At 55.3% G+C, this 25,131-nt stretch overlaps 1 protein-coding gene and 1 long non-coding RNA gene across 7 annotated transcripts in view; one reads left to right on the plus strand and one right to left on the minus strand.

Moving 5' to 3' along the window:
- SPTB (spectrin beta, erythrocytic) overlaps positions 1-25,131 on the minus strand; it is a 119,180-nt gene that overhangs the window by 8,214 nt on the left and 85,835 nt on the right. For 4 of the 6 annotated variants that reach the window (XR_012379019.1, XM_073895353.1, XM_073895354.1 and 1 more), the window contains 17 exons: positions 23,122-23,878; positions 21,773-21,975; positions 21,571-21,661; positions 20,029-20,175; positions 18,494-18,757; positions 17,929-18,135; positions 17,444-17,533; positions 14,360-14,638; positions 13,765-13,895; positions 12,644-12,848; positions 12,019-12,393; positions 10,376-10,620; positions 9,140-9,278; positions 8,590-8,674; positions 7,559-7,755; positions 7,209-7,258; positions 6,633-6,711 (listed from right to left, as the gene is read on the minus strand). Coding sequence is in view for 5 of the 6 variants with exons in the window: in XM_073895353.1 (XP_073751454.1) it covers positions 6,633-6,711; positions 7,209-7,258; positions 7,559-7,755; positions 8,590-8,674; positions 9,140-9,278; positions 10,376-10,620; positions 12,019-12,393; positions 12,644-12,848; positions 13,765-13,895; positions 14,360-14,638; positions 17,444-17,533; positions 17,929-18,135; positions 18,494-18,757; positions 20,029-20,175; positions 21,571-21,661; positions 21,773-21,975; positions 23,122-23,878 (3,544 nt within the window). In the remaining variant the exon portion in view is untranslated. Of the gene's footprint in view, positions 1-5,108; positions 6,712-7,208; positions 7,259-7,558; positions 7,756-8,589; positions 8,675-9,139; positions 9,279-10,375; positions 10,621-12,018; positions 12,394-12,643; positions 12,849-13,764; positions 13,896-14,359; positions 14,639-17,443; positions 17,534-17,928; positions 18,136-18,493; positions 18,758-20,028; positions 20,176-21,570; positions 21,662-21,772; positions 21,976-23,121; positions 23,879-25,131 lie in introns of those variants that run through there. The other 2 variants (XM_073895355.1, XM_025869889.2) reach the window with 2 other exon arrangements.
- LOC141373256 (uncharacterized) lies at positions 12,405-21,582 on the plus strand. Its single transcript, XR_012379020.1, has 4 exons — positions 12,405-12,631; positions 19,352-19,490; positions 19,917-19,976; positions 20,110-21,582. It is a non-coding gene; the product is annotated as an uncharacterized lncRNA (long non-coding RNA).

Consider the following 25,131-nt stretch of genomic DNA (forward strand, 5'->3'; position numbering starts at 1 on the left):
TTGGCCAGAAGGACCTTCCTCTCCCAGGCCCCAGGGGTAAATGGGCTTTGTGCTCTCTTCTAAAAGAAAGCGGTGGCAGGGAGGGACAGGAGGTGGGGACCGTGTTCCTGCTGCCCCTGGAACTGTGCCGTGCTCGGATATGAAGAGTCTGCCTTGCCCTACCAGGGTGGGACCTGTGGAGAGCGGGACACAGGGAGGGGATTCTAGGCGAGAAGCTGGGGCCCAGGGCTGGCTACTCATGTGGCTGTAGAGACAGGCAGGTTCTGCCAAAGGGCCCTGGAGAAGGGAGATCATCGAAGATTCCCTTCTACCCTCCACGTTGTAAGGCAGGGAGCCCACTGCTTCAGCTCACGAGGACGATGCACAGATTACGCCTACACTGCTGAGGGGGCCGAGCCTGGAGACACCACCCGGAGGAGCTGAAAGAGGGGGCCTGGAGGAAATTCTCCGTGGCAGGCTGGAGCAGCTGGGCAGCCTGGCTGGTAAATGGGAGTGACAGCCCGAGGGATAATGGCCCGCGGTGGGAGCTGGAATCGGGGGAGGGGCTGTATGCAGGGTGGAGCCAGGTTCTTCGCTTTGGGGAACAGGTGGCTGCAGTGGGGGCATCTGAGAGGGGGGTATGTGTGTGTGCCGGCTGCTGGGATCGAGAGGTCAGAGGAGGGCAGGGGACAGGCAGTACTGGCTGCGGGTTGGGGGACATCAGGGGAGGAGAGGCTTTTAGGATCTCACAGGACTGTAGTCAAACAGGGAGAGGCCTCAGTTCCTGGTGGGCAGGGGATGGCCACCTCTTTTCGGAGTCTTGTTAAGCTTGACTTTTTAGGGTCCTGCCTGGCTAGGAAGCTGGCTTGGGCAAAGTAGGCAGAGGGCCACAAAGGAGGTTCAAGAAGGGGAGAAGAAGGCGGACAAGATGGGTACATTTCTGCTCTGGACCAAAGGGGTGGAAGGTGTACTTCCAGGCCCAGCCAGCTGGTGGTGCAGAAGACAGCACAGAGATGCGGGGCTCCCACGAGAAAAATCACCTGGCTCGGGACCACAGGGTGTTTTGGAGGTTCTAGAAGGTGCTCGGTGAACCCAGATGTATTAACAAGCAAGGAAACACAAGTGAGGGGGGGCTTCTCTCTAAAGGAGATGCTGATACGTGAGAACCAGGGCACGAGGGTGCACCCTGCGAAGAGACCATTCCACCTTGAGATGTGATGGTTTTGCCCACTGATCTCACAGCAAGGACTGAGCCTGGAATGTGTACGTAGGCGGGTCAAGGGGGAGGCACTCCAGGGCGGTTGGTTTGGGAGGGCTTTGGCATTCATATGGAGAAGGCTGCTTTTAAGAGATGAAGGACTGCAGTAAGGGACAGAGAAAAAATGAAGGGAAAAATGAAGGCTGGGATCATCTCCTCGATGGCAGTTCTACCTATGTTCTCTCTTCTGATACTCACACCTGTGAGGCAGGTATCATCCCCACCCCTATTTTAGAGACTCGGGAAAGTGGGGGTCAGGGAGAATGAGCAGCTTGCTCAGCCACACATCTAGTGAGTGGAAAGTCAAGGCAGCAGATCTGTCCCGTCCCAAACTCCAAGTTCTTCCTATGGAATCCTGCTGCACGAGGGGCGGGGACTGCTCCAGAGGAGAGCACCTACCCAGCGCGGTTCTTGGTCCAAATGAGCTGAGCCCGCTGATGTGGGATGAGTCAGAGAACACCTGAAGGGGCTGGAGGAGGGGTGTGGGGCCACACGAGGCCTATGGCCGGATGCCTGAGGCAATCCAACAAGGCTCTGAAACGGAGGTGGGGGAAGCCGGCCACTTCTGCTGCTGAGAACTGCATGCTCCCCCAGTGTCTGATGTCTGGGCGCTTGTCCTCTGGGAAAGGGGTGGGAAGGACTGTGGGCAGGCAGCTTGGGAAGACAGTTCAGAAGACAATTGTTTACAAGAGAAGAAAAAGAGATGCTTTGTTGAGTTGAAAGAAGAAATGAAGAGATGGCAACTCAGGGTGAGCAGAGACAAATGCCTACAGAGAGAAGGCAGGCAGGAGTGGCTGGGGTGGAGGGCTCTCATGAGAGGTGGGACGGGGGGGGGGCAGAATGGCTCCACACCGGACCCTGGGGGCCGGCCATCCATCCGAGATGACAACTGGGACACCAGGGAAGATGATGGGGGTGGGAGGGCACCAGGTGAAGTGAGGGGAGAGGAGAGGGGAATGTGCAGGGTCCCCTCAGACAGGGATGGGGAGACCTGGTCCACCGCCATCATGGGCAGGAGGAGAATGAGGCTTCCTTGGCAGCGGTCTTCACCATTCCTGCCATCAGTGTGGGCTCTTCTGGTCCCTCTGCCCTGGAGAAACTGGGGGCCGCTCCATCCCGTGGTGACTCTGAGCCAGCCACTCAGAAAGATGAGAGAGAGAAGATGTCCACTCCCCCATCCAGATCTGACACCCAGTGGTTAAGCTGGCAGCTTCAAACCCCATTTCTGAGATCGCCTCCAATGTTAATGGGTTCTGTCCCGAGTCCGTCAGTATCTGGGATGCTCTGAAACACAGCTTGCAAGAAAGAATTTAGGGGCAGCCTTTGGAGCAGCGGGGCCTGGAAGATCGCATGTGGCCACAGCAGGGAGAGCTGGGTGGGGGACATAGGTCCAGAAGAAGCCTGGAATATCAGGGTGCAGTGCCAGATGGCACGCAGACCCCACCCCCTGCAACGTGGATTCAGGCATCCTGGGGAGACAGGGCCACGCCCAGGTTTAGGGGAAAACGGTCCTTTCCAGGCCCCTTTTGCTCATTATGAACAAATATGATTCGCATGGGCTGAAAATGCTTGAAGCGGCAGCTCTGCTGAGCCTCACAGGGTGGGGGAGGAAGGATCGGGAAAGTGTGCTCAGGCAAGAAGAAACACAGCTGCTCCCTCCACACACACCCACGTCCCTTCCATCCAAGGACAGTGGAGCCTGGCCTCTGGCCGCTGAGTAAAACTCCAGGCCGCCCACCAGGGAGGCTGCTCTGAGGGGAGCTGCCCAGCTGGCCAAGGGGTTGCCAGTCTGAAAGGTATCCTGGCGGTGACCCAGTGCCCGTGACCCAGCACCCCCAGCACCTGGGGTACGTCCCTCACATTTGCAAGGGCTGGTTATTTCCCTGAAGCCACAGCAACCTCTGAGACTATGGAAGGGAGAGGCAAGGGACCTGGGTGGCTCGACTCCCTTCCCTTGTCCCTGCTGAGATGCCCAGTCCGCTCCAGGGCAGCCAGGGGCAGGCAGTCTTGAAAGGTCACACTAAGAGTGACATCTGTGAGCTGCACTTGGGTGAGTTTTCCCTGACCACCTGATGAAGGGGACTGATAACGAACAGCACCCAGCAGTTGCTTTCTGGAGTAGCCTCATGTCCCTGAGGCGGGCAGGGCATGACTACCCATCCCATGACCCTGAAGACTGACTCCTTCTTGTTGTCACAGCCCCTAGGAACACCAGTCCCTGTCAGGGATGTCTCTCACATAGTCCCAGCAGCTGCCCTGCTGGGAGAGTTCCTCAAGCAGGCCCAATTCCCATCCCAAAGCCGAGAAACAGATGCTGTGTGCAGAAGACCTCCCAGCACTGTTGGCTGGGGCCCCTCAAGCCTGGAGGGATTTGGATCCTCTGCAATACCATTTTTCCTCCGTGAAATCAATCACATCTCACCACAGATGTTACACAGGGGATTCTGAGGCACCCAGGGTCTGGAAGATGAGGATGCTTGACAAGACCCCCAAGCCCTTTCCAGAGCCACACCCAGGATGAAGGGGAGACACACAAGGCAGGGGGTATTAGGGTGACAGTGCCCCAGGAACTAAGAGGAAAGGGAATGGCTCAGCCTGCCACCAGGCCCCCATCCAGCACCCTGGGGCCATCTTCAGGGTCCAGACCTCTGCAGGAGCTGAGGCCCAACCCTGCCTCTCTTCCCCAAACAAGGACAAAGGCAAATATCCCAGCCCTTTACCTCTTCTTTCCCATCTCCAGCCTCACACCAACTAGCACCTGACAGGCGAACAGGCTCCTTAGACTGAGGATGAGACCCGAAGAAAGTGGGGAAACCCACCTCTCCCAGCCTCTCCCTTTACTTAGGTACATTTTTGACACACAGGAATGTTCTGGACGGTCTGTAATCCCTAAGAGAGGGCTTTATAAAGGTGAGGAGACCCAGGAGGATTAGGTGGTTTGTCTAAAATCACACAGGAACGCTCCAGCAGAATCATGGACTGGGACCCAGTGTCCTGACTTCCACTCCAGAAGTTTTGGCTTTTTTGATACCTTTTTTCTGCTTGGCCTCACACATACTTACACACTTACCTGTATGAAGGGATTTTTTTTTTTTTTTTTTTTTTTTTTTTTACCAGAACATGCTCTAATGTGGAAAAGTGATGAGGGAGACAATTCACTGTATGATGATGTGCTTGAGGAAAAACTGACGTGGAACAGCATGGACGCACCCGGGAAGGGGGGGCCTGGGCTGGGGCTAGTAGGCTGCCCCCACCCCCCAGTGGTGTGGAGCCGGCTAGGCAGGGGTTCAGGTGCCTGGTCCCCTCCCATCCACTCCCCTGAGCAGGAAGCCAGCATGCACTAGTGATGGGTTTCACAGAAAGCAATGCCACATGGATCTATTCTACAGGGTGCCCACACCGGACCACACACACAGGGGACAGACAGCAGGAGAGCCACCGTGCCCCAGGCTGGAGAGAAGGGGCAGCATGCTGTCAGCCCTTCTCGGGACAGGCCTGCGGTTTCTGCAAAGGTGTCCCAGCCTGCATGGGGCCCATTTTCCTCTCTTCTCAGACCAAAGACCAATTGGAGATTGTGCCCTCCCTTGGAGTTTTGGAGATCCTCATAAAGCCCAGCAAAGGGCTCAGAAAAGAGAAGTAGCAGCCTCGTGGTTGTTTCCATGAGGCCTCGGGCCTTGGGCCTGGTGTTCATTGGATGTGCCATCTGGTTTCTTCATGTACCAAACCCAGGCATTTCCCCCTCTGGCGCAGTGGCCGGCTCTCTGGGAAGGGTCTCCATTGTAGGCTCATTCCCTCATTCCAGAGATGCTCAGGCCCAAGCAGATTTTATTCCCCCAAACCCAGTGACATTCAGGTGCTGGACGGAGGCAGCTCTGATGCACGTGTCTTACATTCACACAGACGAACATGACAAACCACGGGAGTCGTGCAGGAGGTCACAAAGGAGCCCACAGACCCAGGACACCACCTCACGGAGACACACAGGGATGCACAGCTGAAGCACGGGCCGTGGGGGACAGTCCCAGCCCCAGCATCCACAGTTCGGGCCAGCCCCCAGAGTTCTCTCTCCTTCCAGTAGGGGCTGTCTCTGGGAAAAAGGGGCTGGGACGAAGTCCACCAGAGACCCCACATGCGACGGTGGGTGCTTCAGAGGGCACTTCTGGGAGAGGCCCTCCATCGGGAGCCCAGGAATGCCCTCTGCTGGACATGACGGGCCGGTGCAGCTCGGAAAGGGAGGACTCTGGCCAGGCTGGAGGCTGCAGAGGGAGCTCAGCGTGGGAGAGGGGGTGTGTGTGACTCTCAGAAGTGTGAGAAGGGCCGAAATACAAATCTGACAGAGATTCTGCACGGGAAAGACTCACTGTATGTGCATTTTTCTAGAGTGGCTGGTGTATCAGGAATTTCCACCTAGAATACCAATCTCCCTAGAGGTTCAGGCAAGCTCAATCGGGCAGCTGGACAGGTAGGGGTACATGCATTGGTGGGCCATGCCAGGCACATGCTGAAGTCTTGTCTTCTTCTTAGCTGCTCCCCAGGGCATTTCTCCAAAATTGGGGTTACAGCCTCCCGGGCTCCCTGCCCGGGCACCTTGGGTCTTTTCAGCTAATAGACCTATTCCTTCCTGAAGCCATGTGTCCCACGCCTTCGGCAGCTGGTCTTGGACCCTCCCAACACTTCCGTCAGCCAGGTCTCTGATGCACCCTCCTTTTCTACCAGGTGTGGGGGGGACTGGCCCTGTGACCCAGAAGCCCTGAGGCTCTCCTTCACTCCTGCTTCAGAGCCAGCTCCACCTTCAAACCGACCCACAGGCATCAGGCCCGGGGGAGGGGGGTTGGGAGCAAAGGGGAGGGTGCTCTGTGTAGGAGGGAGGGGTGGGCTAGAGGGTTGGGTGTCCCCCCTTCACTGCCCTGAATGCCCGTGGCTAGGGCAGGCGAGATCAGATGGTCTGTTTGTGCACGTGTGAGAGAAAGCGTGTGCGCGCGCACGTGCATGCGTGTGAATGTGTGTGTAGGGCATGCTGTGTTAAGGGTGGAGTGAGAGGGAAAATGGGAGAAGAATGGTATATAAAAATAAGTCTTCTCTAGATCAACTGTTTCTCCTCATGTAGATGGTGATGTATTTATACAATAAAATTTATTAGACTAGATAAAATCAAACTAAAGAGTCATGTCAGTGGCCTGGCATGTCAGTTTCTTCTGGGTTGAAGCAAGGAGGGGAATTACTCTAGAAATTAAGGAAACCTAAGTAAAAAAAATGACTGATCTGAAGGAGGAGTCTGGAAGCAGGGGTGGTGCATGGCTGCCCTCGGGCTCTGCCCCGGCTGAGCCTAGTAGGGATGAGAGGGCTCTGGCAGCAAGGACTCCCAGGAGCCAGACACATAGGATAGGAAACTGACCGGGGACGTTCTCTCGGTAGCGGCACGATGTGGACCTCGGGGAGCCTCCCCTGCTGTCTCGCCTTCTTCCTCTTGAGGCCTATGGAAGACATAGCCCTCCTTTAGAAACCATCTCCCCGAGGCCAATGCCTACCCGCAGGACCTGGCTTCCCACTCTCCCCACCAGGAACATGTCAACTCTCTCCCGGTCCGGGCCTCCTGGCGACAGGCACTTAGCAAGGAACTGCTTAATCCGGGACGTACGGCAGACCCTTCAGAAATGGACGTGGTTGGAGGCAGAATGGCCTCTGGGGCACGTGTTCAGGTGGCTCCCAGAACGGGGCGGGGGGGGGGGGGGGGGGGCGCTTCTGCCTGTACCAGGCCTTCAGGCCACCCGTGTTTTGGGGGAAACAAAAGCTCTTCTCCGCCTTTAGGCTGCAGACACTTCAGATTTCTCTGGCTAGTGGCCCAGGTGTGAGAGGTATTATTAAGACGTCAGGGGGCCTGTTTCTGATGAAAAGTACCTTCCCTCCCCTTCCCACCCATCCTCCCAGAACGTTCCTGCTAAATCCACCGCCTGGCCCTCCCCACACTTACCCACTCTCCTCCTCGGGTCTCTCTGGGGTCTGGCGTTCTTTTAGCTCAAGCTAAGGGGAAGGAAAGGCCCAGGGTATCAGGGTAGCCACAGAGAAGAGCCTGCTTGCTGTTAGACCAGCTTTCCCTAAAGATGCCTCCCCACATACCTGGTGTTTATTCTTTTAGAAATCACCCCTTTGTTTTTGGAATTCAGAAGTACTTTCTATGTCTCCTATTTCCTTCCCACTCTGCCCCTCACCAAGACTTTTACACTGTCCGTGGGTGCCTAATGACAGGCTCAGAGTTCTTGACTTGAGATCCCCCACCCGAGGCGCAGCTGTGGGGCCTCCCAGTGCCCGTTCCCAGCTCACCGTGGTGGGCTTCTCCAGGGCGGCGAAGCGCTCAGCCCAGGTGGCTGTGGATTTCTCAAAAGCCTCATGCCTCTTGATAAGCTTCTCCACACCATCCACCGTGTGTCCAAAGTCCCGGCTGGCCAGGTAGGGCTCCTGGGCGATCAACCATGCTTCGGCCACAGAGGCATCCCTCGAGAACTGGCACACTTCCAGTACTGCCATGGGGAACAAGCCACAGACCCACCCACAGGGCCCAAGGGCCTGTTAGCACTCAGCAGTGGGCCACTCCGCAGACAAGGAGCTGGCGGTCAGGCAGGAGGCCTGCACAGGGTCCCTGAACCACGTGGACACCCTGTTCAGCGGTGCCCTGCTGCCTGAGACCACTCCATCCCACGCCATATGGGGGGAGGGTTTTCTCATCCCTACCCATAGGTATATTGGAAAAACACATGAATTAGAACACTAGTTTGAAAACAAAATATAATTCAGATGTCTCCTTTTGAGGAGCAGCCGTTTGCCTTGAACGCCCTCTTCCCAGCCCCTGGCTGCCTTACATAATCGTGCACAAGCAACCATGGGGCCGTCAGGCCTTCCTGGCTCGTGTGTAGCCAGGAGTGGTGGATTTTCCACCTCTCCTTAGTCTCCAGCTGCAGGAGACAGAGCTCTGTCTGTGCCTGACATGCCTCAGATCAAACATGTGGGAGGCGCAAGAGCCTTAAGCTGACCCCTCCCCAGGCTACAGGGACACCAGCCTGGCACAAGGCGGCGGTGTCCTCCCAGTAGAAGCCGAGCCACTCAGGTTCTGCCTGGACCCAGGTGGGGCAGAGGGCAGGCGGGGAGACAGCATGCTGGCTGGTCAGAGGTGGGCTGCCAGCAGTGTGTCCGTGCGGCTCTTCTGTGCGGACCCCCGAGGCCCTTGGCCCCAGAACCTTGCTGGTGGGTAGCATTCTGGGGGCTCTTCTCTGGGCAGTGAAAATCACCTCTCCCCTGTGCCCACCTCAGCAGGAGTCTGCCCCCCTTCCCAAGGTCTGGGTCGCAGGTGCACTCACACATGCGGAGCTGTTCCTGGCGGTCCTCCCACTTCTCAGCCATCTCCTTCCTCCTAGATAGCACCTGCTTCAGTTTCTCCCTAATCTGTGGGAAGGAAGGGAGAATAGCTCAGGCTTTTGGTAAACCTTCCTCTTGTCTGAAGGGGTGTGCAAATGGGTCCTGCAAAGCATGCTGGGTTTGGTCACAAGGACCTCGCTTCAAGTCTTGGCCGTTCCCCTTGCCAGCTGTGCAATCTTGGGCAAGTTACTTAACCTCTCTGAGGCACGTGTGCCTCTCCTAGGAAATGGGTGTTGCCAACGCCAAAGCATGCACACATGTGGGTGGTTAGGTGGGTTATGAGCCTGCTCTCCCCTACTAAGCTGTCAGCCTTGGGTGGGGTTGCTGGGGCTCTTGTCCCTGGGCCTGCACACAGCCCTGATGCTCCATGAGTGAAAGAAAGTCTCCTCAGAGAAACCATGGCCCAGGGCTCCCTCCCAGGAAGCCGTCTGGTCCGGCAGGAATGCAGGCAAGGACAGGGAGGGGCTCCTCTTCACCCCACTGTCCTCTCACCTCCTCCGAGGCCTGGTGCTGTCTCTCCAGCAGGGACTCTCCCAGCTCCAGGCAGGCACTAAAGTTCTTGCTCCGGGTGTCGATCTCTGCCTTGATGCCCTGGTGATACTTCATGAGCAGCTCCACCGAGGAGACGTCCCTGGGGGGTGGGGGGACCATGGGTTGGGGAGGGAGTTTGGGGAAGAAGGAAGCTTGGGGTGACTCTGGCCTGCCTGATGCCAAGTCCAGACCAGAGAGGGCCACCCCCCACCTCCCTGGGAGTCTGACCCCACTTCCTCCTCTCTCTCTGGCCAGCCAGGGGGTCCTCTACCAGCCCAGCCCCAGCGGGAATGCTGATGCCCTAGTGTCTTCCATTGGTCAGTGGGCAGGGGATGGGTTGGGGGTTCAGGGACCCCAAAAGAAGCCTGGGAATATTATTCGACAATAAAAAGAAATGAAGTTCTGATGCTCACTACAACATGGACGAACCTTAAAAGGTTCATCCTTAAGAGCCAGTCACAGAGGACCATGTATTGTCTGAGTCCCCTTCTGTGACGAGTCTAGGACACAGGCAAAGTTAGAGAGACGGAAAGCAGGTTCGTGGTTGCCAGAGGCTGGGGAGAGCAGGGAATTGTGGGGCGATGGCTGCTAACGGGTACAGGGCTTCTTTCTGGGGTGATGAAAGCTTTCTAAATTTAGACCGTAGTGAGGGCTGTACCCGGTGATCATGCAAAAATCCCTGAATGGGACACGTTACATGGCTGAATGGTATGTTACGTGAGTCGCATTCTGAATCAAGATGGAAACTATAAAGTCTTGGCCATCAGGACGGGCACTCTAGGGCAGAGGGACAGAGATGGGCATGAGCCCCCTGACCCAGACAAGAAGCTCCTTCTGGAGCTTGGGGAGAACGGCCGCCTCGTCCCAGCACTGGGGGGAGATGCACAGGCTCGGACACGTGCTGCTTTGGATGTGTGGAGCGCTTGCTCTCCCTGACAGCTGGAGCTATGGTCACTGCCATGCTGTCACGTCTGAACGGCAGACGTCCTTCTCGCCACTCTCCAGGCTCCCGTTACTCTGTGATGGCCGGTCCTCCCAGGAGAAGCCGAGCTGTTCCGTTTCTGCCTGGACCCAGCCTCAAGTGCCCCCACAGTCCAAGACAGTCCCTCCAAGGAGGAGGTCCAGGGCAGCGGCCTGGTCTGCCAGGCCTGGGGACAGAGTGGCTGAGCGGGGTGGCCCCGAGCATGTCCCCCTTACCTAGGCTTCTCCTGGGTCTCGATCTGCCGGATGATGCCCTCCATCCAGGAGAGGAGGTCTCGGGCCATGCTGAAGAAGCGGAATTTGTCTGCCGTGTCTACCAGCTGTGTGCGGCGGCCGGCACAGGCGTCGAGCAGTGCTTGCCACGCGGCGGACACCTCCTGCTCCTTGTTCTGGATGGTCTCTGCTTTCTCCCCAGCGTATGCCTTCTGCAGGCGGCTGGCCACGTCCTGGAACTGCTGGACCTGTGGTTGTGCAAAACCAGACATTGTTCCCTAGAAAGATGTGTCCTGGGCCTCTGATGGGCAAGAGGTCTGTCTCCTCCAGGTCTCCCTCCCCAGGACTCTTCTGGAAGGCAAGATCTTCAGCCTCCCACCAATGCTGGGGGAGAAATCTCCTCATTTTGGCCTCTATGGACCCAAGCCATCTTTTGGGCTTTGATGAGGATATGGGAGTGAAAGGAACTCTCTGCCCTTTGATCTCCCCAGAAGTACTGTAGTAAGAGTAACTACGTGCCAGGCATGTTTCATAGGCACCCTATGAAAGAGGTACTATTGTGATCCCTGTTTTTGAGATGAAGAAACTGAGGCACAGCAAGCCTGAGTGAGTGGCCTGAGGTCACTGACACTAGAAGACGGGTGCAGACTGGAGTCCCTGTTCTTAACCACTCTGCATGCTGCCTGTCAAGGAAGGGGCTCTACCAGATCCCCTGTTTGAGGCCGGGCCCAGTGCAATGAGGCCTCATTCCTGAGACTTCAGTGGGCTGTGCCCCCCTCAGGGGCTCTGGCACCCCCAAAGCACAAGGACCGCAACAGGCCTCACCTCCAGCTGGATGACAAATTCCTAGGAGGTCCTCTTCTGAGTGAACGAGGGCCCGACCCACCTTGGCATCCTATCCCTGGACCCCGCTGGCTGGGTGCAGGGCTCCACAGCCAGCCCGTCTCTCCTGGGCCTCTGGAAGGCTGCCAAGGCCCCGGAAGTGGGGTCCCCTTGCCTTCACCCTTTCCATCACACCAAGTTCGGTGGAGCCCTATGGGGCCACCCCATTGATGGGAGGAGGGAGTCTAAGCAGATCCTGGGGTCCCCCCAGCTCCCATGTAGAAAGACTGAACAGCCCGGTGGCCAAGGGCATGGAGTCTAGAGCCAGGACGCTAGGACACCGGATCTGAACCCTGGCTCCACTGTTCGTCCACACGTTCCGGGGAACTTGTTTACTCTCTGTGCCTTGCCTTCCTCATCTATAAAGTGCAGATGATGTTAGCACCTAGCTGAGAGTGTGGCTATGAGGAGTCAGTGACTAAATGTAATGCCGATACCAGTACTTGGCGCTAGAAATGCACCATATATGTGTTCCCTAGGAACCCTGTTGCACAACCAGAGACAGCATTTTAAGGTATCTTATGCCTTGGGTTTTTGTGAGGTTTCAGTTTGAAGAACTACTTCTGAAGCTAAAGAACGACCGGAGGCCACAGCTCCCGCCCACAGCAGTGCCAGCTGCTGCCTTTCTAAAGAGGCAAAATTTCCTGGTGTCCACTGCAGAGGGTGACACCCCCGGGCCCCTGGGGAAGAGGTGGATGGTAGGTCCCTGGAGCCTGCTGGAGCGCGGCTGGTGGGGGGGGCGGGCAGCAGGGGACAGAAGGCACCTGCACGCTCAGCAGGTCTAGCTCCCGCTCAAAGGCTGTGTGCACCCTGTGGAAAGACTCGGCGGTGCTGGCGTCCAGCCCCACGTCCTCGGGCAGCTCTCGGAGCTTCTCGTCGATGAGGCCCAGGATCTCCGTGCCCGTGTAGAAGTAGCGGTGCAGGTCATAGGAGGCGGCCAGCAGCTGCATGCGCGTGTCAATGAGCTCCAGCAGGTCCGCCCACATTTCGTTCAGCCCATCCTTCCACTCGGCGATCGTGGCGGCTTCGCTGTGGCCTGCGTCTATGAGCCGCTCAATGATGACATTCACGTTGTCCACCCGCTCCTGCCCAATCGCCCCCGTCTCCCGGGCAAAGTCCCGGAACTTGTCCCGGAGCAGCTGGACGTGGGGGAAACAGAAAGGTGGTTACCGGGGCCCAGGGGTGGGGTGGAGTCTTCGCCCCAGCACAGACTTTCGCAGGGCGGGAACCACCACCCCCTGGGGCCACACCTTCCCAGGGCAGCCTGAGCTCACGCCCGCGCGTCTCCATCTCTACGCAGCACTGTGTGCCTGCGTGCGCCTGGCATGACTGCTCCTGCGTCTCTGGCATTCGAGGAGGACAGAGAGAGCAGTCACCGTGAGTACTCACTGTAACATGGTCAAAGTCTTGCCCCATCTCAGGGGAAGAGGCCACAAGCTCCTTTTCTGAAATCCACTGCTCCAAGTCATCTGCCTCCCTCTTCAGCTGGAACAGGTGAAACATGTTCTCCAGCTTCCGCCTGCGTTCTTCGGCTATGTCCTTCAGCCCTGCGTACTGCTTGTCTACTTGCCCCTGAAGTCGGATGATCTGCTCCCTGGAATTCAAAACCAGAGAGCACTCAGAGACGAAGTCAGAGAGCACAGAGCAGCCAGCTCAGAGGGGCCGATCTACTCCTTCCCAGCCCCGTGGCAGGGAGAGCTGGGGAAAGGAAACTAGGAGAAATGACAGCAGCTTTTCCCAGGAGGTGCTGGGGGAGGGGAGGGGGGAAGAACCATCCCTTAGACCAGAATGACTCAGCGGATGACCGAAATGTGTCCCGTCCGGACAGGGTGCCTCCCACCATCATCTCTCACTCGGGGAAGCCCAGGGAGACAAAAGGGAACTCCATTATTCTCCCAAGGAGGCTGATGGAGCAGCACTGTGAGCCCGGCTCCAGAGGGAGCAGGGATGGGGCCTGTAGTACCAGGGGCTCAATTCTTGGGGCTCCTTGGGAGATACTGGGTGGCTGCTGAAGCCCCACAGCCGTGGATGCCCTGCAGGCAGCTGAGGACCGGGCCATGCCTGGGGGAGCAGCCTGTTGTGTATGGCCCAGGCAGACCCACCGACTAGATGGGTATAGGTTTTCTACCTTCATGCCTATATAATGATTTTTGCTGAGACACTGGGAGATCCTGAAGTACCTTCTGGACCATAAAGAGAAAAGCAAAGTTACTCTTCAGTGTCTCTTAGCATAATCTAATTCTTCAAAAGATTGGAGCTCTTGGTTCACCAAGAGGGTAGTTTCGCTATTCCATTTTCTGATCTTTTTGCAAACCAGGCCTTAGTTGGCCCTGTTTGAAGTTCCTCATGCAAAACCAAGGCATGAGATGGAACTGGGCCAGTCAGCAGTGCAGAAAGCAGTGGACTCAAACCCAGTTATCCCCAAGACTGTTGCTGTTTTCCCATTTGGACCCGAAGGGATCCTGGTTGGCGGGGCCCCCGGCCTGATGTCCATGACCTGGCACACGCACCCCTCAGGGTGGCCTGCAGACAGCAGGCTCTGGGCCCTGGTGGCCAGCTGCTTGATGTTCCTTCCATACTCCTCCAGTGCGTGTTGCTGCCTCAAGTGCCGCTTCAGCATCACGATGGCGCCCTCTTCATCCTAGGAGGCAGCGGCTCTCAGGGCACCTGCTCCAGGAGGTGCCTGAGACTGGGGTGGGGGCAGGGGCGGTGGGTGCAGCCAGCCTTGTGGGATCCTCCCAAGAGAACGGAGCATGAGTCCTTCCTGCTACTCGTTCCCGAACAATACCCTACCTTCCTCTTGATTCCTTTCTGATACCTACCCTCCCAGGCCCAGCTCCCATCTTCTGACCCCATGAAAACTTCCCTAGAGATGCCTCAGCTCATCTCTCCCTCCCTCCTGGCAGCCCCTCAGGACAGAATCCATGGCACCAAAAAGGTGGGGAAATCTTGGGTTCGATCAGATCTAAGTCGGCAAACGGGGCACCTGGCTGCGGGACACAGGTTGTGGCGGGTGTCCTTGCATACGCGGGCTTACGGTGTGTCACCGCCCCCTGGCTGCCCCGCCCCAGCTCTTCTTGGCCTTGTCTCCCAGCCCCGGCCAACCTTGGGGGTCTCGTCGGAGATGATGTAGAGCTCCTGCTCGCTGATCCAGGCCTCGGCCTCGCCTGCATCCAGGTAGTACTGCTGAGCCTCGCTGGCGTCCTGCAGGCGCTGCAGCCTCCCGGCCGCCGCCTCCCGCAGCGTGTCCCATGAGCCCTGCAGGTGCCCCAGGCGTTCCTCCATGTCCTGGCAGTCAATCTCGGCTGCCTCCACCAGCCGCTGCCCTCTCTGCAGCACGTCCTCCACCCGCGGTGCGTGGCCCAGGATCTCATTCTGCAGCGTCTGTGGCCGGAGGGGAAGGGCTGGGAGGTGAGGGAGGGCGGCCGGGCCCGCGTGCAGCGGGTCACCCAGGGCCACCTCCGGCACCGCTGGCAGGTCCCTGCTCTGGGAAGTGAGTGTGGAGCGGGCGGTGGCCATAAAAACTGGCCCTGACCGCACAGTGCCCCGCATCCGTGCCCCCCGCCTTCACCCCCTGCAGCCTTCGGAGAGGGGTGGGCGGGAGGGGGCAGCCCACGGCGGGGTAACTCGTGCCCGGTGAGTGGCAGCGCTGGCCTTTGAGCGGGGCTCTACCTGCTCCCTAGTCCTCCTGCGTCTCAGCACAGCTTGCTTCTTAGCCGGACAGGTTGGAGGAACGGAGAATGATTGTTAAATGGCCTTTGATATCTTATTTTAGCACCTCTGGCTCCGTGGGAGACAAGAGTTGATGGTGGCTCCTTGCTCAGATTTTAGGATTTTGGCTTTCCGCCCCCCATTTCTCTTTCTTAAATTTTTTGTGAGCTCTGTATTATTTGCTGTTTAAGCATTTGGTCATGAAGAGGGCGTTTTCCTCTCTCTGGTGATGGGGTCGCCTTTTTCTTTGGTGGGCCATTACCCATGGGTGGCTCACTTTCGGGGTCCTAGAGGCCTGGGCCTCGCTGCTTCTTGCATGTGGGCTCTCGGCTCCTTACACCTCATCTCCTACCTTTCTACAATGTCCCCACAGCCTTTAAAACCATCTGGAGGGCGGGGGCAAGAGAGAGTACACACAAGCCACACAGGGACTGTCAGCATTGCAAATACACAGAACCAGCGAGACCCACAAGTCACCTAACTTGCTGAAATGCCTTCTTACCCTTTATACTCAGAATCTCAATCCTGACAATTTTTCGTGGTCCGTGCAATTGAATTCAAACAACCCACGGTGTCAGCTCTGTGTGCCTCTTTCTTTCCCTGGGATCCTATAACCTCTGCAAGGGATCCTAAAAGCTATTTCTCTCTCTCTTTTTTAGCAACTCCTTTCTAAAGCCCCATGCACTGTGCCTCCTCATGATGTATTCTTCCTCCATCATGTGTCCAACACAGAGCTATGAAGTTATTTCCTAGGTCCTGGGTCTGGTTCTAGGCTCGAGGAACAACATGGAAACAAGATCAACAAAACCCCTGCCTTCATAAAGCTTACACTGTCATGGAGGGAGCCCCTCCAGGTGATTCTACTGTGCAGCCCAACCCAAGAACCATTCATGTGGTACCTTGCAGGAGGGGTTCTAGTTGCAACGGATAACCATTAGAGCAGTGGTTCTCAAAGTGGGATCCCACACCAACAGCATCAGCGTCACCTAGGATCTTGGTAGATGTGCAAGTTATCAGGCTCTATTCCCAGAGTTTGAACCAGTAGACCTGAGATGGAGCCTGGTTGACTGTGTTTTAACAAAGCCCCTGGGTGAGTCTGGCGCATACCGAAGTTTGAGAACCCCCGCAATAGAGGGAATGATAAAATGAGATTTAAGCTGTAGCTCGTCTAGCTTAGAGTAGTCTTGGCTAGGGCAGCCATGCTCTGCCAAGAGACTATCTTTCCCTTCTTGGTTAGGGGAAAGATACTTGTCTCGCCCTTTTCCTGAAATAGCAACCTTCATCTAGGGGAGTTGAGAGTCTCTTGGCAATCACGCCGAGGCCAGACAGAGTCAAAGTCTTTGGTGTTGGAAGGACTGATGTCAGCTCATTTTACAGTTGAAGAAACTGAGGCCCCAGGATACTATCTTCTACCAGTCTCCTTCCTGTAACTGCAGGTTGTGGCATTAATTGAACCCCTACCTACTACCTTCTAGCCGAAGACCCTGCCTGTGCACACTGGAGCCTTTGTGACTAGGTCATGTCAACTAGAAGCAAAGGTCTGAGGAACTTTTCGGACACCTCTTTGAACGTAACTCAGCTGTGTGCCCAGTCGCTGGGCTGTGTGAGCAGATGTCAGCTGCTGTTATTCTGAGGAAGTACTGGCTGCCACGGCCTTTCTTCCCCAGGGAGCTGCAATGCTGCCTGGCGTGCTGGGACACACCGCTTTTCTCGGGGACCAGTTCGCAGGCTCTCGTTGCCCTTGGCTGTGGCGGCCCCCACTTCCTGACCCGGAGAGTAGAGCTGGCAGGAAGAGCGACTCTCTGCCCAAGAGCAGGGCACCATGAGCCCATGCAGCTGGCCTTCTTGGAAGATACGAGAGGATGCTTGTACTGATACAGGAGGAAGTACTGCATCTGCTCACTTCCAGGAGTCTGACCGGGGCCTCAGGAATGACCCATCAGGCTTAAGAAAGAGCAGAATAGCAAATGGATGTTGCTCCAATAGGCTCAGGAACCAAGTTCAGTGGCTTCCCATGAGTATCCTCATGTGGCAGAAGAAATGGGGCCTACCTGCCCTGAGGATACCCAACCGGCCAGGCTCAGTCCCGGAAGAGGGGCAAATCAGTCTTGGGAAAGAAACCGGGAGCTAATGGGCTTCCTTTCAGGGAGGCCACGGATACAGAAGCGATAAAGCACATGACACCCCAGGCCAGGGTCCTGCACTCACCGAGGCTCCGATGGGTCTGAATGGCTCCAAATCCCAAAGCATCTGGACACCCCCCTACCAGCACTGGCCCTGCCATGGGCTTCCCATAATTCTCTCTGCCATCACCAAAGCTGCTTTTTTTATGGGATCTGGGGGCCCAACAGCTACCAACAAGAACAATAATCTGCTGGTGCTGGCCTTCTGCAGATCAGGGCTGGGCATTCCACCCTGTGCAGGGCAGGGGCAGGGAGGGGGCGGGTGGGGGGACTAACCAGGTGAAGCAGGACTCACCTGATTCTTCTTCATTAACAGCTGCACAGTTTGCAGATTCGTGCCATAGTCGGCTGACTGGGCCAGAGGCAGCCTCTCTTCCACCCAGAGCTATAGAGACCAGAAGGCAGGAGTAAGCTGATGACAGTCGTGGCCACCCTCTTCCAAGCACTCACCCCGGGTCAGACAGAGCTCTCCCCATGTTACAGATGGGGACACATGGATATTTTGAATCGAGGTTCCAAATAACTTGCTTCTGGTCATACAAGGGGAAGGTAATAGAGGTGGATCTCGAACCCAAGTCTGTCTGTCCCAAAGTGTGTGACTGAGTTACCGTCCAAAAAGCACTGGCTTCACGTTCATATTTAATGTAATCATCACAACAGCTCTGCGATCAGGAGGTGAGAGGACCAGACATGTGCTAAGAACCGCCCTGGGCGGCAGCCAGTCATCGCGACGGCAGCCGCCGGCTCAGCCGCTGGGGGTGAGGTCTGAGGCCAACTCACTGTCTCATCCTCCAAGTCCCTGCTGATCTGCAGCTTGGCTCGGGACGATTCCAGCTGCTTCCTTCGCCTCTCCAGGGGTTCCAGGAGGGCCAGGAACCGCCTCTCGATGCTCATGTCTGTGTCTCCTGCCTCCTCTCCCAGTGAGGGCACCTGGGCAAGCAGCTCCCCCAGCTCCTCCTTCCGCACGTTCACTTGGTCCTCCACACGCTGGCACACAAGGGGACAGGGCCTGTTAGTAACAGCCTTGGCACCTGGCTAGTCCCACGTCGTCTTCATCATCTGTATCCTAGCCATCCTTAAAGGCCCAGCCTCCCCCAGGAAGTCTCCCTGGATGCCCCCACTCATCCTTCCCACAAGTGCCCGTCCTGCACTTCTCGTGCATGCTTTATTTGTAACCCGGGATCCCTCTCTTACCCACTGCAAAGGGGTAGGAGATGGGTTATGAACCAGGAGACATTTTTGCTCAAGCCCAGCTCCGAGGAACAGAAGGAGTACTTTCAGGTTTCAGATTTGCTCCCCCAGATCTCCTCGTCCAACATTCCCAGTCTACAACCCACTCACTTGCCTTCAGCTTAGCCAGCATCCGGTTGACGCTGGTCAGGTCCTTGCCCGGGTCATCAGACCGCAGCTGGTCCTCCATAGCGCTGATCCACTTGTTGAGGTCGGCGTGAGTCTGTGAGCGCAGGTAGGAGCTCCTGGCAGCTGAGAGGTGCTGGGCCCTCTCTTGTGTGGTGGCCTGAAGCTCATCCCAGAGCCGGTGCAAGTCTTCCAGCCTCTGGGACACCAGGGCTCTATACTGGGTCTTCTCCTCCATCAGCTGCTTTCCTTCCTGCGTGGGGAAGCGGGAGGGCTCACCTCTGAGCAGCCTTGGAGCAGCCCTGCTCCGTGTGGTTGCCGGGGGTTCACCGAGGGGAGGTCACGGAGGCACAGAATCTGCCTAGAACTCAGGTGAGCCTCCACTGAAAGACTCTGCACCCTCGGAGTTATTTGCAAGAGAAGGTGTGACAGGGAGGGGTGTGTTTGGGGCAAAGGACTCAGGGAGACTGTAGTATGGGGAGTTGTTGCAGACCAGGATCAGCTGATGCTCAATTATTTTTTAATTAAAAAAAAAAAAGATTCAAGATCCATCCAGGTACAGCCAGCTTGGAAAGGCCTCCACTCTCTCGACTGTCTTCCCAGAGGCTGTGCACTAGCCTTATGGTGATATCTTTTCGTTACTCGGTTTGTCTTACCAGGTTTTCACCTGCATAAATGTACCCCTTCAGGTGGATACAGTATGATATGACTTGGGCCTAGGAATATATGTTGCTAATAACAATCAATATTTACTGGATGCCCCATAAGTGCCAAGTACTATGTATGCTAAGTGCTTTAATGTCCACAATTCCCTTGGGTAGGTACTGTTATTATCCTCATTTCTCAGATGAAGAAACTGAGGCACAGGGAGGTTGAGGAGTCAGACAGTCTGGCTCAGAGTCTGCATCTTCGACCACGATGGATGCTGCCCCATGTGGAACCTACGCCCGCTTCTTCCTGGGCAGCCACAGCAGGGAGGAGCAAAGGTAAGGGATTCCCAGATTGAACGCCAGCTACACTTTGACTTGGGGCTGGAGCAGGCCTGTTATAAGGGCTCATCCTCTTAGGGTCCCCCATCTATGAGGGTTGTGAATGACCACCCCCTGGTGGTCTTGCCCATCCAAACGATGAGGGCCCATGGTCCCCTGGACCATTCTGCTCATCTCCCATAACCCCCTGCCCTCAGGCAGGACAGTGCTGGGGCCCTGGTGAGGATAATGGGAGGCACACGGACATAACCGGTGTCCTGGCAGCAGAGGCTGAGGCACTCACTCAGGTATCCTCAGTGTCTGGACTGTCTCCAGACTCAGGTGCCCTAGAGGACGCACCACTTCTGACCAGGCCTAACAGGACTGGATAAATCAGGAGCTCTGAATGTTGGACTACTATTTAGAGAAGTTTTTCACTTGCAGGTCCTATACTGTCCAGTAAGGTTCAGACGGCGCCTATGCCCCGCGTGAAGCCCCATTCAGGTATGCACATCTGAGCAGAGAGCCCCCAGCACTCACCACTCGCTTCACTTACCGCATCAATGCTGTCTAGCCACCCCTGGTGGGAAGCCAGGTCTGCCATAAATGCCTGGTGCTTTGCCCACTTGTTTTGCAGGTTTCTTGCATCGTCATAGGAGACATCCTGAGATGTTAGCAGCTTGTCATTGATCCAGAGAGTGAGCTGTGGACAGAAAGAGGGAGTCCAACAGTCTCTGAGTGGACCTCTTTGGCCAGGGGCTCAGGGCAGGACCTGCTGCCCACCTCTGGCTGCAGAAGGTGGCCCAGGGGAGGAATACAGCAGAGTACTACTCTCCAAAACTCTGGGTCCCTAACTCTCAGCACAAGCAACTTCACCTGTCTTGTCTCAAGGCTAACATATCAGCCCCTGAGTGTCTTCTCATACACTCTAGCCAAGTGTATGCAGTGTGACACCCAGGATATTTATGCTTCTCTCCATTTTTCCAGGACCTAGGACAGGGCCTGGCCTACTGTAGGACGTGTTTACTGGATGGATGGATAAATCCACCCTTTGCCAGTAGGGTGAGAAATCATTAATAAACACAGAGAAAATGTTATCTGAGGAAGAAGCCAAGGGCAGAACCTGTAATTAACAATGAGGGAAGAACTCTGATGAGCATCCAATGTTTCCAAGATGAGCTGGCAGCATACCAAGCCTGGATGGTGCCAAGGGCAGAGGCAGACGGAAACAAAGTTGTTTGGGCCGAGAGGAAAGGGGTATGAGGATGGGAGAGAGAAAGAAGTCAGAGAAAGTACCATTCCACACAGAAGTACCACTCATGGAGGGACTCTGGAGTGCAGGTTAAAAACCTTCCTCGCACAACTCATCCCAGGCTGAACAAGGACCTTCTGAGTCAGCTCTCCAACTGGGAGGCTTGTCAAAAATGCTGCTCTCTCTCTCTCTCTCTCTCTCACTCACCCCTTGAGGTTCTGATTCCTCTGGGCCTGAGTGGGGCCCAGGACTTTGCATTTAACAAGGGCCAGGACTGGCTCCATAATGTGCAGGGCCCAGCGTAAAATGGAAATGCTCAAAATTATTAAGAATTTCAAGATGGCAACCACAGAGCATTAAACCAAGCATGGGGCCCTAGATGAATGCACAGGCGGTATGTCCTTGAGGCCAGCCTTGATCAGGGCCCTAGGGGACTCTTTATATAGATAGCCCTCAGGCCACTCTTTGGGAAACCCTGCCCTGGAGTAGGCAAATTAAAATTTGTAGATTTGGGGGAAAAAATAATAGAACCAAAGATTCTAGAGGATGACCTAAGCTATCAAATACCCAGAGTTCCCCTCATGAAATTCCAGACTCCCAACTTAGAAAGGATCTCTGTGGACTTGCGTTCCCTCCCTTTCCCTTTCCCTTCCCTTTCCTTATTTTTTTAGTAATCTCTACACCCAACACAGTGCTCAAACCCATGATCCCGAGGTCAAGAGCTGCACACTCCTCTACCTGAGCCAGCCAGGTGTTCCCCCCATACCCGTGAACTTTCTACCTCTAGGCCACTTTGCTCCTAGAAGGGAACCTCCTGCAAAGTGTCCTGCCTTGCTGGAGCCTCACCTCCTGGCAGTTCTGGAGGAAGTGCTGGAGCTCCAAGTTGTCTTTCAGAATGATGGAAGTTTCCTCAGCCTTCTCTTTGTTTTTCCTGTGCCTGGAAGGGAAGCCGGAAGCTGTCATCACCACAGGGCTATGCCCGGGGACCTTGAACAACACCACCAGCCCTACCTGGGTCTGGCCCCGTGACCTTGGGGGCGGAGAGTACCTGTCCTCGATCAGCTGCACCTTCTCCAGGATCTTGTCTGAGTAGAGGTTTTCTTCAGCTATCAGCTTGTTTCCGGAGTCCACAGGACTCAAGACCTTTTCCTGGTTGTTCTCCACAGACACCAAGAAATCCTCAAACTTCCGGATCCCCACCTCTGCAGCTTCTAGGGAGTCTGGGGGCTCCAAGTGAGCCAGAGTATACTCCTGTTGAAGCGAATTTCCAGACAAGGCATGAAGACAAGCTGGGAAGGCAATGAGGGCACCTGCCAAGCAGAAGCACCCCGTACAGCCATCTAGGCTACAGCATGACTGGTGCTCCCTGGGGCTGCACAAGAAAGAGGCACCCTAGGCCTTGCCCCCATCCCCACCCCAGAGGTACCCAATTAACAGTGAGCCTAAAGCCATATGGAAGGGTAATGGCTCAGGGGAAAATTCACCTTTCCAGCCTGTAACTGACCCAAGAACAAGGCATAGTTTAGGAAACAGGGCTGGAAAAGGCATGTGGTAAGGAAGAAAGAGGATTTCCCCCCAATTCATGGCTAGAGAGAGTCCCCAGAATGTAGAATTTGAGGAGCAAGGGGAACCCTCCTACACTGTTGGTGGGAATGCAAGCTGGTGCAGCCACTCTGAAGAACAGTTTGGAGGTTCCTCACAAAGTTAAAAATAGAACTACCCTATGATCCAGCAATTGCATTACTAGGTATTTACACAAAGGATACAAAAATACAGGTTTGAAGGGTACATGCACCCCAATGTTTACAGCAGCAATGTCCACAATAGCCAAACTATGGAAAGAACCCAGATGTCCATCGACAGATGAATGGATAAAGAAGATGTGATATGTATATATACATAATGGAATATTACTCAGCCATCAACAACAGTGAAATCTAGCCATTTGTAACAATGTGGATAGATCTAGAGGGTATTATGTTAAGCAAAATAAGTCAGTCAGAGAAAGACAAATACCATAAGATCTCACTCATATGTGGAATTTAAGAGAGAAAACAGATGAATGTATGGGAAGGGGGAAAAGAAAAAAAGGAGAGAGGGAAACAAGCCATAAGAGACTCTTACCGATAAGAACAAACTGAGGGTTGATGGAGGAAGGGGGATGGGGGATGGGCTAGATGGATGATGGGATGAAAGAGAGCACTTGCTCTGATGAGCACCGGGTGTTGTATGTAAGTGATGAATCACTGAATTCTACTCCTGAAACCAATATTGCATTGTATGTTAACTATTTAGATTTTAAAAAAAGGTAGAATTTGGTCTCTGGGGACATTCATGGATTCACCAGTGCTATTGCCCTAAGAGACAACACCCCCCACCCCCCAGCCCTCTCCCTACCTGATTGCTGAGGATGGCTTCAGCTTGCTTGGCATCTCTCTGGAACTCCCGGAAGCCGAGGCACTGGGCAAGGGAGTGGTTGCGGCTCTCCCACATCCGGCACAGGGCATCCCAGCCAGCATCCAGGCCCTCGAGCCTCTGGCCCAGGAGCAGGTACTCGGGGTCCGTTTGATCACGGATCACATTCTCCCCGGATACCTTGACATTCTGGAAGATCTCTTGGTGCCTGTCAATGTCGTCTTTGATGGCCACGTGCTGCTGTAGGAGCTGCTCGGCCTCTGGCAGGGACTCAGGCATGTCCTCGGAGGCCACGGCCTTCTGGGCCATGGACAGCCAGGCCTGGAAGTCATCCAGATTCTGCAGGAAGGCCTGGAGCTGGCTGGCTTCCCCCAGCGAGGCTTCCTGCTCCAGCAGGGCTTCCTGCAACTCCTGCCACAGCTTCTCCACACATGCCTGCCGCTGGCCGATGTCCTCTCCCTGCTCGGGGTGTGAGGCCATCAGCTGCTGCGACTCACGCTCCAGGGCACCCACCCGGTCCCGGATGGCGGCCACGTCGCGCTCCAGCCCCGAGAGCTTCCGCTGGATGGCAATGATGCCTGCCAGGTCCTGGCCTAGTTCCTTTGTGGTCTGCACCACCTGCATCTTGTCCTCGATCCACCTGCTAGTCTCTTCACAGTCCACGCAGTAGTTACGCACCCGGAGGGCTGAGTTCACTGCCTCCCGCCGGTCTGACACTATGGTCTGGAATGCCTGCCACCTGCCAAGGGGGACACAGAGACGCCCTCTTTCATGACACTTCCCACAGGACCTCCTATACAGATTCCCACCAGAGTCTCTCCCCATAGATCTTGCACCCTCAAAAAAATCATCTACCCAACACACTGTGATGAGTAAAATTCATTTATCCAATTTTACCCAAGACAATATAAACTGCCAGTCAGATCTTTCCATCAGCCGGGGGCGAGCGGTGATGTGATTCCAAACATGAGTAAAGAAACGAAAATGACTCTTAGCTTGGCTCTGTATGTAGTCAAATTTTGGGCAAACATAAAACTTGCCCAGATTTTTTGAAATGCTGGAAATAATTAGAAAGCTTACATTTATCGACTTAAAGACAATTTCAGGACATAGGGTCCCAGTGGCCCCAGAAGAACCATAAGAATGCCCACGACCATGTTCAAAGTACCCAAGGCCTAAAAACGTCACCTTGGCTCTAAAGGAAAAGAGGCCTTACGAAGGAGGAGGAGGAGGAGGGGGAAGGGAGAAGCTGGGGTTATACCTGAAATGGATAGCATAACCTTAACCTTCAGATGCAGTGCTGGCATGGGAATGGGAAATATGCAAAGGTCTGGCACATGCTCTGGGGTCTGGGGTCGGTCGGCAGCTCCCAATCAGCCTCTCCTAAAGAGCTGTGCCTCAGCCTGGGCCGAGACCACAAGGGACCCTTTCCTTGGATCCAAGCTGACTCATTCCAAGTGACATGTAATATGTAAGTAACATGTAAGCACCTAAGAGTGTGCTGACTGCTCATTTGCTGAGCCCATCTTTCCTGAACACCCACAGGGTATAAGCATTATGTTAGCTGTTGGGAGGATATAGTCATAGCTAGACTTTGCCTTATGGAGTGTATGATTTAGAGAGAAATTAAGACAAGCTCACAAACTAGCTGTAGTATAAAGTGCTATGTATATAGCACACACCAGGCAGAGAGGATTAAGGGAGCTGTGAGGGTGACAAGGGTGATGGGGGCAGGTTTCGTGGTGGCCATCTGAGCGGGATCTCAATGAGCACCTCTCTGCCACTGTAGTGATCTATTTAAGGATGGGGCCCTGAGTATCTCACCCTTCTAGGTCTTTCCTGGTGTGGCCTCACTGCAGCCACCAGCAGAGGCTACAGAGAGGACGGACTGGGAATTAAGTCTGGTCCCCCTGCTGCACTGTCTCCAAGATAAAAGAAGTTGAGAGAACCACTCCAGTCAGCCCTGACCAGGCCATGCCAGAACCTCAGGTT

Source organism: Callorhinus ursinus, unplaced genomic scaffold, assembly GCF_003265705.2.
Source record: "Callorhinus ursinus isolate GAN/ISIS: 27379988/994484 unplaced genomic scaffold, GSC_fseal_2.0 scaffold8, whole genome shotgun sequence".
NCBI classification, from domain to species: domain Eukaryota; kingdom Metazoa; phylum Chordata; class Mammalia; order Carnivora; family Otariidae; genus Callorhinus; species Callorhinus ursinus.